The sequence below is a fragment of the Diadema setosum genome, chromosome 10, assembly GCF_964275005.1.
Source record: "Diadema setosum chromosome 10, eeDiaSeto1, whole genome shotgun sequence".
NCBI classification, from domain to species: domain Eukaryota; kingdom Metazoa; phylum Echinodermata; class Echinoidea; order Diadematoida; family Diadematidae; genus Diadema; species Diadema setosum.
Window position 1 is genome coordinate 15,787,831 of NC_092694.1, and position 14,099 is coordinate 15,801,929.

Consider the following 14,099-nt stretch of genomic DNA (forward strand, 5'->3'; position numbering starts at 1 on the left):
GATCCGTAAGATACAATTTTTCAATCTGCGTTGGAGTAAAATGTGATCGTGTCATCAACAAACAACAATGAATGTTTCATAGTAGCTAGAATGATTTTGAGGTGTCACTTGCACATTGAAAGAAAGCAAAGTGTCTATTATCGAACCTTCAGACAATTCACTAAAAAGAAATTGCTCGAATCATTGAAAATGTATATATTTATATTGTTTTCTTCCAGTTTCTGGACAGATGATTGCCTTGCACTGCAATCCCCGTAACTCCGCATGTTATAGCAAAACATCTGAACACCTTGTACCATTGATCTTCTACTTAGCACGTGAAACTAAATTCACAAAATGAATTACACAAACAACAAATAAAGACCTAACTAGCCCTTCACAACCACCCAGATAAATCCACAAACATATAAATCTATGTCCTATGACTTTGAAAGATTTCCTAGATTAGAGACCGGTCGTTAGTTTGAAAACAAAAACGAATGATTCATATTTGTACAAAAATTTTGCAATATTTTATACTGTCAGAACCACTCAGATGAGAGTGAAAAATTACAAAATAATGCAAATAAATAAGGATAGAAGAAAATGAATTTGCAAATACCTCGATAACTTTCCTGAACCCTGAATCATCTGTCATGAGACGTCGAGCCATGCCCCACCACTGAGATCCCATCCCGGAGTAAACAAACACCAACCGATGGACGGACATATTTCCATCTCTTGCACGTCCTTCTGTGACAGTATCGATGGCCTTGGCGTCTTGGTTGAGTTTGAGCTGAATCTGCTCTTTGGCATCTCTTGGTGAAGTTGCGATGATGCACATACGGTGCTCAAGATGTGTAGAGCGCGCGCCCGCGGTGTACAAGGCGTTTTTGTAGAGCACCTCGTCGTCTCGTATCACTTCAGTCAAGAAGTTTTCCCAGTCCCGGAGATAACTCCTGAGTGCATCCTTGCTTGCTGCTGAAAGGAACAGAATCGCCGTGGCTTCCGCCACCCTGTCTTTTTGCGCGACTTGAACTTTTTCGTGCCCTTCTAGGACAATATGGGCGTTGGCGCCTCCGAAGCCAAACGCACTACATCCAACCAAACGCTTGGCTCCTTCTGGCCATGCTGTCAGTTCCGTTGGCACACGGATGTTTAGGTTGATGTAGTCAACGTTGTCCTTCCAGCTCACGAAGTGGACCTGTTTTGGAATCTGTTCATGTTGCAAGCAAAGAGCGAGCTTGATGACACCAGCTACTCCTGCTGCTGCCTCTGTGTGCCCATAATTTGTCTTTGCAGAGCCAACGTATAGGGGATGCTGATAAAACGAGCGCTTTAACCCCATAACTTCTCCGATTGCATTGGCTTCGATTGTGTCTCCAACCTTAGTGCCCGTGCCGTGTGCTTCAAGAAGAGTTACGTCACATGGATTTACCATAGCATCATCATATGCCTTTTCAAGAAGGGCAACCTGCGCATCGTAGCTTGGACGAGCAATACCGGATGTGCGACCGTCGTTGCTTAATGCGCCTCCTCGGATGACGGCATAGATCCTGTCTCCATCTTCAATGGCTCGTTGTAGAGGCTTGAGAACAACGGCTCCTACACCTTCCCCCCTAGCGAATCCGTCAGCTGACTTGTCGAATGTCTTGCTCTTTCCATCTCGTGAAACGACGTCACTTTGACAGAAACCGACACTTGCCGTTGGAATAAGATTGATGTTCACACCACCCGCAACAGCCATGTCACACTGTCCTTTTCTTAAACCGTCACATGCAAGAAGAATGCTATACAATGAAGAGGAGCAAGCTGTGTTCACTGTCAGACTAGGTCCATGAAAGTCATACTCGTAAGAGATCCTATTGGATACCATACATGAATTTGTGCCCGTATTCGAGTAAGAGTTGATGTTGTCGTATGGAAGTGATATCATGACAGCATACTCAGTAGCAGTAACTCCCATATACACCCCTGTGTTCGATCCGCGCACCGACTGAGCGGAGATTCCTGCATCTTGCAAGGTTTCCCATACTACCTCAAGAAGAAGCCTGATCTGTGGGTCCATGTGATTTGCCTCGTCTGCAATAGAGAAAATTACCAGTTAGGCAAAGACGTATTTTTCAATGGGAATTTGGGTTGAAACGATTGGCATGATTATTACTTTTCAACATCCAAAACTATAGGTGACAAGTTACAGCTGCGTCACGAGCAATTTTGTATGTAAAATGCATAAATCAGCTTATCGATGTTTAGTGCTAGTTTCAAAATTCACAGCAACAAAAAATGTGCCTTGTTTCTTATATACACAATAGCTCTTAGAGAGGAAAGCATGTGATCAAGCATCAGAAATCATGTAGGCATAAATGCCGACATACATGTCAGACTTATCAATGACCCTAATTACTATACATGGTTTAGCACACACAGTCATGAGCAGACATATCAACCTACTCTCTTACACATTATACACGCTTTTAAAAATGTATACCATAACAATGCAAAATACGAAAAATCATTAGATTCACGAGTATAAGAAACATGAGGATACTCCCTAGCAGTCTCTCGCAGAAAGACAAGTTTACCATAGAAAACAAGAAAAATGCAATTCTCAGAACCGAAATAAAATTTAACAATATCTATACAAAAATTAACCTAAAAGATTTTCATGCAGCTGAGATGGTCACATCAAGAAATAAATATTACAGCAACTATATTTGCTTATACCTAAATCCTATTTCTGAACATTCCGTGCATTTTGTAATGTGTCTAATAATGAATTCCCTACATGTGCCCCTGTGAAACAAAAGCACTTTTGAACCATGAAAGAGTTGGTATTGAAAGGACCACATTGAGTTCGTAACCTGAACAAATATTGTGAGAATGTCCCTCACAGACCATTTCTATCTCATTAACCGTAAGAGCTGTAGCTAAAATATGTACACATTTAAACGATAATGTTGCTAAGACATAATCTCGCCGAGGCTGAAATGATTGCAATTAAAGTTCTGTGAGTAAATCAGCCCCAACACTATTAACATAATCAAATTGGGTTTCACCTCTCTTGTTGCTCTTATTTCGCACACATAACAAATTATCCAATGATTTAGACGTACAATGGCTCCAAACAGAATGAGCATAGTCCATGCAAGGTTGTATTAACGTGAGATACAGGAAGGTTCAATACGTTTTGATGCCCAAACTGACGCATTTTCTGTAATAGATAAGTTTTCCAACTTCTTTGTGAACTAATGTATCTGACTATACCATAACAACCTGTCAGCAATTCTAATACCTAAAACAGGGCTCCACACTAACTTTTTTTTGGTGGCCCGATGGGGCCACCAAAATCATCAATTTGGGACACCAAATCTGCCCTTTTTGAAATTTGGTGGCCCGACTTTCATTTTTGGTGGCCCCGGGCCACCGGGCCACCGTTAGTGTCGAGCCCTGCCTAAAATATATCTGATGCTTTGTACTTGCTCTATACGTTTCGCAATGATAAAAAAAAGATATTTTTTCATTGTAATTTCATTTCAATTTATTTTCATATTTCTCACATATATCACAATAAAGTATATAAATACGAAAATTATACAAAACATAATTTAGATGAGACTTCATCGGAATGTACAGAAGTTTGATTTGGTAGAAACACAAGGTATTTAGCTGAAGAATTGTGCAAAATTTGACTAAAGCATGAAACCTTCCCCATTGTTAGAACATGCTATAAGATTGATTTTAAGATCGGGAGGTAAGTCTGAATTGACCTCTGATGACCTCCAGAGGTCACCAGAGGTCAATGACCTCAAAATGTAAGAAAATTGATATTTTGCATCGTTGGTTAATGATAAACACAGTAATGATGTACTAAAACTTGATTTTTATCACAGTGAAATTGTCTCTATGTTCAGCAGAGCCTTGACAGGTTTCTACCTTTGACCTCTAATGACCTCAAGTGGTCAATGACCTCAAAATGTCAGAAAATTGGTATTTTGCATTATTGGTTAATGATTAACACGGTAATAGTGTATTAAACCTAATTTTTGTTACAGTGGAATTGTCCTCATGTTCCACAGAGCCCTGACAGGTTTCTACTTTCGACCTCTGATGACCTCCAGAGGTCAATGACCTCAAAATGTCAGAAAATTGATATTTTAATGCGTCACTCATTATTGAAACACGGTAATTATGTAATAGAATTTGATTTTTGTGAGTGGAATTACTTCAATGTTCCACAGAGCCTTTTAAGTCAGGTTTCTCCCTTTGACCTCTGATGACCTCAGATGACCTATCATGAGGTCAATGACCTGAAAATATCAGAACATTGATATTTAGTGCAATTAGTTGATGATAAACATGATTAAGATGTCACATTCATTTGTATTACAATTGAATTGTTTTCCTATTCCAAAGAGCAAGAGAAATTACTCATGGGATTGTGCCTCAATCTTTGACCTCTGAGGACTTTGACAGGACAATTACCTCAAAATATCAGAATATTTTATGTACAGTCAATGGTCAACTTATACCCAATGTACAATCATGCATTATGCTATTAGCATTTATGCTATGGTAGAAAAATCTTGTCATTCCAAGGAACATTGGTCATTACCCTGTGCATTATATCCAACTTTGACCTCAGGACAATGAGAGGTCACTGACCTTATAGGATATCAGAATTTGTGAAGGCATACCTGTATTGATGTTTGGCTTCATTGGTTTAATCGTAAATGCTCTATGTACAAATCCGCCTTGACGTTTTGATCAAAGTATGTATGCATATTCCACAGAGCATTGGTTTATAGTAACAGGTCTCTGGAATGTGAGAGGTCAATTGCTTCAGAAATAAAGCTTTAAGTGTCTTGAGTGATGGCAGTGGCCTCAAATATAAATTTTATGCTTGGGTTAGTTATGCAGACTAGCAAATATGGCCATTATCTCCACACTCGAGGAAAATAAGGCCCATGAGACTGACATACATCAGAGCGTTTAATCTATTCAGTGTAGGTCTCATCATAGACCTATTTCCCCAATATGTCGGACTCATTATGGGACTGGTTTGCTTATAGTATAAAGCTCATGGGCAATATTTGCATAGTTAGTAGCTGGTGGGCCTGTATTGGCCAATGTCAAGCTTGTGGGTTGTTACAGTATGACTGCGATGAATGAGTCATGGTCCTGGAGTATACAGTCCACAGCTGCGACATCATGAACCATCTTTAAAACTTTGACAGACTGTGAGGCCCAACATGCATTCCACACGAAGCAATCCTGTGTTTTGCAACTAACTATTGCCATCAGAGACCTACCCAGGGAATAGATAAGCATCCATGGCAAACCATGGAGAAAGCGGATTGTGCAAAATATTTTGGAGTCTACTCCCAAAAGAAGCTCAGCTGGAATCACATCCCCACAGCAGCTTAAAAAGGGTATACTTCAGCCACAGACTCTCCCCAGACGAAGATATCATAAAATTCTACTCCACACTGCTCACGACTGTCCTTGAATATGCATGCATCATCTGGGATCCATTCACCCAGACAAACATCATGAAGTTTGGAATGATCCAGAGAAGATTATACATGCACTCTTCAGCTGCAATGATCATAATTATGCAAAACAAGCAGTGTTACAGCCACACTGGAAAAAAAAAAAACTACAATGGCAATCCCTGTAAGAAAGTACAGCACAGGTAAATTCAGCGATGATGTTATGCAACAAGAACTCCACAATATCCACTCCGCATGAAGTTGTGTCTCCATTGCTGCATTCTTCAAAAAGGGCAAATGACCAGAAATGGCAGGCTTCATTTGCAAGAACACAAAGTAGGCCTACTCCCAAAGAAGTTTTTTTTTTTCTTTTTTTATTATCTTTTTTAATCGCTACCCTAGGCCACTATCTCTTGTATCTCTTTGAAACACTTCAGGAGAGAGATACTCAATATTCAGCTCTGCTATCTGGATTATATTTTTTTCTACATGTACAAATAAACACTTGGCAAAACGAACAACTTTCACATCAAAATATAAGCGAGAATACTAAAAAAGAAATAGATGTAATAATATGCAAAACAAACCAGGCCTACATCATAAGGTATACAAGGAAGAAAATCACCTTATTGATAAACAATTTACTTTAACTGGGATAGCGACCACTGAACAATATTGTTTCTAACAATTATCTTCTTTTCAACAAGTGAATAAAACACTTTATGCACATACCGGGACATCAGTTTAGAGGAGTGGTGGGGTGGTGGCAGGGGAAGTTGACCCCCACCCCAATAAATTCTGAGATGTGGACTTTGTTTTGTTTTGTTGTTGTTTTGTTGTTGTTTTTTAGCTTTTTAGACAGAAAACTGCCCAAGTTTTTCACTTAAAGTCTGCATATGATTGTTGAACTTTAATTCTGAAATGCAAAAACTCCCTTCTGTGAGAGGGGATATCTCCTTCCAAAAGACTCCTTCTCCCTTTTTGGTTCCTTCCATAGATAAAGCATACTTTGGGGATTGATAATTTTAATTTCCTAATTCTATGAAAAAGTTTTTAAGACATATTTTAATTTTAATTCTAAAAATGAAAAAGCTTTCCTATATACATTATAACATATGCACGAGTGTTTATCTTGGAGGGCAAGAGGCAGTTGCCCCGCTTCCCGTGAAAATATGGGAAGGGGAGTATTGGAGACATAAAACTTTGCCTCCAAGTATTTCCTCAGATGCGGACTTTTTTTAAAACTTTTTTTTTTTGATAGAATATAAATTGTCTGAACATTTCACCTATAGTATGCACCAGATTAAAAAGCAAAATTTCTCACTATCGCTTTACTTCTCTCGCTATATAAACCTCCCCTCCATGCATTGTTTATGGCTACACATTTGGTGATGGATTTTTTTTTTTCAAAATGGTAGTTCAACCAAGAGAAGCACACTGAATTGCAAAACAAAAGAATGCAAAAGCTCCATAATGTGGGAGGGGGATACCTCAAACCACATCCTTCCCTCGATTGGTCTCCCTCCATAGATGGCTGACTTACTACACCTCTCTGATACAAATTTCAAGAGCTACAAGAGCTCTCTCGAAAGGGAGTGGAATACCCTACCCTCTCCAACGCTGCCCTTGCTGGGTTCCCATCCATATAGATTTGGTACACTTTGGCGATCCATGATTTTCCAAATATTCCACAAAACGTATGCATCAGATTCTAAAAATTGAAAAACTTCGTCTTGGGGGGGGGGGGGGTGAGATGCGCCCACACCCCATCAACTTCCCTATAAGTGATGACGCACACGTTTAACAAGAGCTGCACTAAATCACTGATTTCAGGTCTAAAACTGCAAAAATCCAATCCCCCACCCCCATCCTTCCCCTCCACTGCACTCCTTTGCACCATGAACTAAATGCTTACACATGTTTTCAAGTCCCCCTCCCCCCTCCACGTGAAAACAGATTGGCACCCCTTGCTCTGTGCACATACCCGATGTAGATAATTACCTGAAAAGTTCTGCGGAATGAGTAGCCACTTTTTGGTAACAGAAATGCATGGTTTGTAAGCCCTACATTTTAAACAATTAACTATTAGCTATCGCAATATAATATCAATATCATCGCATTTCATTGGAGGTCTTTGACCTTGTGTGATTTTCGTAGGTGAAAGGTTATGGCTCATTAATAAACAGGGCCTACGAATGCTCTCTAGATCAAAATCATGTTTACCATTAATGATGCCAAAATATTCTGATACTTTGAGGTCATTGACCTCTCAAGATCATCAGAGGAAAAAGGCAGAAACTCGTCTGTGCCTTGGAATATGAAGACAATGTCATTGTAAAACAGATATGCTTGTTTTGTAAATCTTAACAATGTTTACCATTAACCAATGACATCACAGATCAAGATTATGACATTTTGAGGTCATTGACCTCTAAAGGTCATCAGAGGTCAAAGGTATAAACCTGTCAATGCTCTGTCGAATCAGAAAATGGTTTCCCTGAAGTATAGATGCATGTTTAATGCATCAAAACCATATATATCATTCACAAATGTCTCAAAACATCAATATTTTGATATTTAAAGTTCATTGACCTCTGGAGGTCATCACAGGTCAAAGGTAAACACCTGTCAATGCTCTGTTGAATCAGAAAATAATTCATCTGCAGTATAAATGCATGTTTAGTGCAACATAACCATATCTATCATTCACAAATGTCTCCCGCAACATCAATATCTTGATATCTAAAGTTCATTGACCTCTGGAGGTCATCAGAGGTCAAATCAGACTTCGATGCACTAACACTGGTGAACGTTTAATGCTTTAGTCAAATTTTGCACAATTCTCGTGATTTTGAGGGCTTAACCGCTCTACTAAGGTCTGTATGCATGCGAATTAAATTGTGGTCATAATGCGAAAAAAATATGATGGGGCCTGCGTAAAAGCATTAGCTTGTACAGCCGCAGGTCCCGTGAGTAATCAGATTAGGGGAAGTTTAAAATGCGGATGTTTTTTTTTTTTTTTTTTTTAAGACCAACTATAACTGGGGAAACCGATTAAAACAAACAAAACAAAAAATCCAATTAAATATATGTCAGTAAATAAAGATACAGGAAGGTCACATGTTGCAGCAGTATAACCTACTACATAGACCCCGTTTACAGTGCGAGGCTCGGCCGCGGCTCGGCCGCGGCCGAGTCCAGCCCCGCTTCAGTGTAAACGCGCAAAAGGCCAAATGCGAGGCCAAAATTGGCCTCGCATTTGGCCTCGCTCTGGAGGTGGTCTCGGCCGCGGCCGAGCCGCGGCCAAGCCCTGCCTTTTCTTGGTGTAAACGCAAACTGGGCCAAATGCGCGGCCAATTGCGCGGCCAGTTTTAGTCTGGCTTCCAAACCCTCTGCCTGTATCTTTCGCTGTTCAGGATATTAACCCCCTCAACGTCGAAAACTAGTATAGTTTAAGGTGGTTTTGTCCTGCAAAGGATTTTTTTTTTTCCTTCGGCAAAGGCCGTTGCCCGAACGGCGACTTCGTCGCCACGGAATTCAGTTGGCAAAGGGTCTGAAAACCAGACAATACCAAATTGCGTTAGTTTACAAGCAGAGCGCCACTACGACCAAATAATGAAAGGTTTGAATCGAAAGCGCGGCCGAGCCCAGCAGTGTAAACGGACAAAATTGCGAGGCTCGGCCGCGCAATTGAGGCCGGGCTCGGCCGCGGCCGAGCCGCGGCCGAGCCCGGCCCCGCACTGTAAACGGGGTCTTAGTAAGGACATTGGTAGAACAACAACTGGGATTGCAGAGATTCAAGGGGTGTGTTGCAGAGTATAGAAAATGGCGTAACTGTATGACATAAATACATAAGTAGAAGGTGGAATAATGATGAGATTTGTCGTGAATGTAAACAATACCGTGTACTAGGGAAATAAAGCTCAGGAGTAACATTCCAGCGTGGGTCCTAAAACCAAGCATTCCGTGTGACCATAGTAACCGACAGCTGTCACGCGCGAGAATTTCGATAACCGAGTGGAACAATAGGTGCATGAAGAGCGCAACAGGCAGACTGATCAAACATAGTGTTCATGGTTAGGATCCCGCCTGACTACTAATAAGGGATAGACAAGGGGTAACATAAAGAGCAATAAGAACTATACACTATGCATGCCGTACAATGTAGCTGCTAAGAAGATATTGCTTCAGTTTTCGTTTGAATGAGGTTACAGTGGTACAACCAGGGAGGTGTTACAGAGATGGAGTGGCAACTCTTCGTAATTCATGCAAACACATGTTTGGGTTCAAGACGTTACAAAGGGCTGTCTAGTATTCCATTACGCTTTGAAGTCATGCTCGGCACCGCTCCAGTTGCAAGACGAAGTTCGGAGACGAAGAACGCATTTCACCTTTCGTTGAATTACAAGCTTTATTTCACCGTAAAATTTTAAATGAAATACTCGAATTGATTAAGAATAGTTTAGGAAAGAATTCAATAATATTAACATGTATTTCCAGTTTCTTCGTAATTCGCAAATTGAAAGGAAATGAAAATTAGGCCCTCTTAAAAACCTAATTTTTTCTATAATGCGCACATTTCCGCATGTTAATTTTCTTTCTGTTAATAAGGGGATATTTTGATCGAATAAAGTACTCCTTTAAAGCGTGTTCCAGCGTGTTTTTAAACTATTTGCTGTTAAAATTGTGAGTTTTACACTGCATTTTGATTCGCTGCTCCAATTCAAGGTACACAGATTCATTGTTGCCATCACATTGAAAGAGAGAGCGAGTTGGAGTAGGAGCAAATATTTCAAGATGTGAGAGCGCTCGTCCCGATTATTGATGCTCTCTTTTGTCAAAGCACATGGGTAACACCTGTAGTTGAACGCATAACTTCTCGGCGGTGCCGCGCATGACTTCAAAGGAGAGCTTTAGTTGCCTCTCCTTCTCTAGCACCTCCCTGGTACAACTTACAAGTTCCGTAGGGAGTTCGTTCCAATATTTGGGCCCAGTGAACATAATGTTGTTGGGTTTTTTTTTTTCGCGAAAATTGTTCGGGTACGTGGAAGGTGATATGCGTAACGTTGACGAGTTGGATAATCATGGACTGTATAATTTCTTGTAAACATTTGGGAAAATACGTCTGGTAATTGGCCAGTTGAAAATTGAAACATAAACAGGCCAACGTTGCAATGAAATAACTCGGGAATTTTCAAAATTTTTTTACTAACAAAAAGTTCGTTCGTGTGGGATAAATATCCAGTGTGTTTAACAATTCTAACAGCGCGTTTTTGTACAAGAGAATCGATAAGGTTTTTAGAAGCATTTCCCCACGCCAGAATCCCATAGTTGAAATAGGGAGATATCAAAGTTGAATATATGCTCTGTAGAATATTACATGGAAAATAATAGCTAAGTTTGTTAAGAACCCCGGTATTTCTAGCAATAATTCTGCTTACATAATTAACATGGGTTCTCCAAGATAAATCACTATCGATATAAAGACCCAAAAATTTTGTACTGTTGACCTGTGACAGATCAATGCTGTTTATCTTGACAGAGAGAGGTAACACAGGTGGCGAATTACTGAATTAATATACTGACTTTTTTCAATGTTTAAGGATTATTTGTTCGCAAAAATCCAAGATTGAACAGAAACAAGTTCTTTATTTATTATATTTATAAGCGCATCAGGATTTTGATGAGAGAAGAACAAATATAAGGTCAAATATTAAGGTCATATTTCTTTGATGTATTCGAAAGCATTGCTTTGGTCTTTCTGATTGATCCTTAACTTATTCTTTATATAAAAAGGTATGAATTATTCAGGTCTAATTGCAAACGTAACGATGCCTCATCAACTTTCCTACTTGTGGTATAAAATACGTCATCCGCACAAAAATCACATCATGAGAATCTAAGAACTGAGATATATCATTCATAAATAACAAAACTCAAATGTGTCCAAAAATGCTTCCCTGGGGCATGTACACCTTATCTAATATAACAAAACTTTGACTTCGATCATGTTAATAACCTGGGAACCATGTATACTCATATCCAAGAATTTCGGACCATTACAGATTGGTCAGCAAAATATTCACATCAATGCTATTGAAACATTTTGATACTTCAAGAAAATTTACGACTACAAATTGATAGTTATTAAACCATTCGTACCAGTCATCCGCAACACGATGCAAATGAGTTTGGATTGAGCTTGGGAAGAAAAGCAAATTGATCGATATTCATAAATTGTTACTTTGAAGATAATTATATTAGAAATTCCCGTTTGTTTGTTTATTTGTTTTGTTTTGTTTTGTTTTGCTTTTGTTTTTTAGGGGATGTCTTTCTACAAGAGATTAGATATGTTGAAAACTATATATATTGACCTATAATTGGTAGGGTCATTTTGAACTGTTGCCTTCATAAACAGGTGTAGTTCTTGCTTTCTTCCTATCTGCAGGTACTTGACCGGATGTTAGGCTTTCAGTAATCAAACTGCAACAAGGCATATTTTAAGTATCATGCGGCAGAAGAAAGACAAAGATCAAATCAAATGGGCTCGGGCCCCCACCTTTTTTTTTTTCTTTTTTTCTTTTTTTTTTTACAAGGAAAGAGCGTAAGTGGCAATAGAAATAAATTAGATAGAGCCAGTGGGGTGTGAGCGTGGTAAGTTAACCCGGAAGTGGCACCAGAAATTGCTCTGAAAACTTTTTCTTTTCTTGTTAGGTCATGAAACCCGGCAGTGCCCCCACCGCCCCACTTTTGAAAACGCTCCGCCGGCCCTGTAATTTACGGAGTCCATAAGGTTCATCCAGCTGGACAAGCTGGAAAATGTTTAAGGGTATTTTTACTGAATTGAAGTGGAAAACTGACGAACAGACAACTATAATTAGCCTATGAAAGTGCTTAGCGGAGGATAATACATTATGTTTATAGGAAATTACGAAAACTAAATACCTGGGGACATTTTGAAGAACTGCCTGTCAAATAACTCTGGGTGCTCGGTGAGGTATCCCCCGCACACGTTGTACATCTTTCCAGGACGCTTTTCACCGGGACAGAGGAAGAACGACTCATCGAAGCGATCAGGAGGGAGGGATGTCGTGCAGTCCACCCCCTTGGCCAGAGTGTCCCAAAATTTGTAGACGCCATTGGTGCGGTTAGCGAATCGACATCCGATCCCTACGATGGCAACTTTGTCTTCTATCGGCATCGAGGAGTCAGCAGGAAAATTCATGGAGTTCATGTGTTTCCTGGCGTCCATGTCAGCAATTCACCTGTTTGAATAGTGCATAATGTATAAAGATCCATTCAGGCTTCAGATATATTAATGATGCTTTCTTACTCAGAGTTAAATTGTATACAGGTTTCTTCGAGGTGTGGCTGGACTCAAGGATAACTCATTATGATTCAGAATTTCGAGGAAAACAAGAATAGGCCTTCTCACTTTCCTTCTCGGTTTACTGTACTTCGCCCCCCCCCCCCCCCCTCCATTGAGAAAAAACAAAGTGTCATTCAGTCTTGTTAAAGAGATTATTTACCATTTGCAGATGAAACATAAAACCAGTCTAAGTGCTTGAAAACAGTTGTAAAATGTGAGTTTCTGATGTAAACAGCCAATGTAAAAATTTGAATCAGTATAATTAATAATGAAGTATTGTTAATATTCAGAATGTGAACGATAGTTATAATATAATAAAAAAAAAGTTTCTGATGAAACCTGTCTACAGTCATGGTTTATTGAGAAAAATCGTGACAAATCCTTACATTTATGCTTTACTGCGAAAATTTTACAGGGTAAAATGTTTTGTGATGCAACTGACATACACGCATCACATGTCATATCTCGAACATTTCTTGAATCGCCGCTCTCAGTGCTTGACAGTTAAAATCTGACCATACGTCTTCCATAGGAAAATTTCAACAACAACAAAAAATGTATAAATTGGGACCAATTCCCCCCCCCCTCAGTACACACAGGGCCCACTTCTTGTTGTGTGATCTGCCGTGAACACAAGCTGAAGCGACAGTAACCAATATACTTACCCATGACACTAACGGAGCTTATCACTGCAATTCTTGAGAAGAATATTTGGCATGACCCCCTTTACTGTTGTTGTTATTGTTTTTGCTCTTTTTTTTGGGGGGGGGGGGACGGTGCCTAGCTCACTCCCCATCACCTGTGAAGCATTGTACACATGGGGACCTTCCAAATGGGCAATCGTGCCCACTTGCACAGATACACAATTTATCTCGCTAGGAATAACACCTTTCAAGTTTGGTTAAAATCTGACCACGTTTTGTCGAAAAGAAGATGAACATACGAATATTGGGCCATAATTTCGACATCTTCCCACGCAGACACATCATCGGATCTGCCATGGACAAACTTTACATTACAGATAATAATCTATTCACTCATTCTTACAACTTAGCGCTCATCTTTTCATTACATCTTTAAAAAAACAACAACAACAAATCCCTCAATTAGAGGGCTTTTTACGTCCCCTCTCCCAGCATTGCGCCCCTTCGGGCAGTGCAGAGGGAGTGTCTGCCGGTGCAAATATATACTCACTCTATCGATGATACCTTCAAAATTTGTTCAACATTTGGCCATGCATTTTCTAGATGAAGATGCAA

The 14,099-nt window shown here is 39.7% G+C and overlaps 1 protein-coding gene across 1 annotated transcript in view; it reads right to left on the bottom strand.

Moving 5' to 3' along the window:
• Positions 1 to 12,723, bottom strand: part of LOC140233796 (phenolphthiocerol/phthiocerol polyketide synthase subunit C-like) — a 34,619-nt gene extending 21,896 nt beyond the window's left edge. Inside the window, exons 1-2 of the mRNA XM_072313890.1 lie at positions 12,417 to 12,723; positions 602 to 2,061 (exon numbers count right to left, since the gene is read on the bottom strand). Of these exons, the coding sequence (XP_072169991.1) occupies positions 602 to 2,061; positions 12,417 to 12,723 (1,767 nt within the window). The remainder of the gene's footprint in view (positions 1 to 601; positions 2,062 to 12,416) is intronic.
• Between the last annotated feature and the right edge of the window lie 1,376 nt (positions 12,724 to 14,099).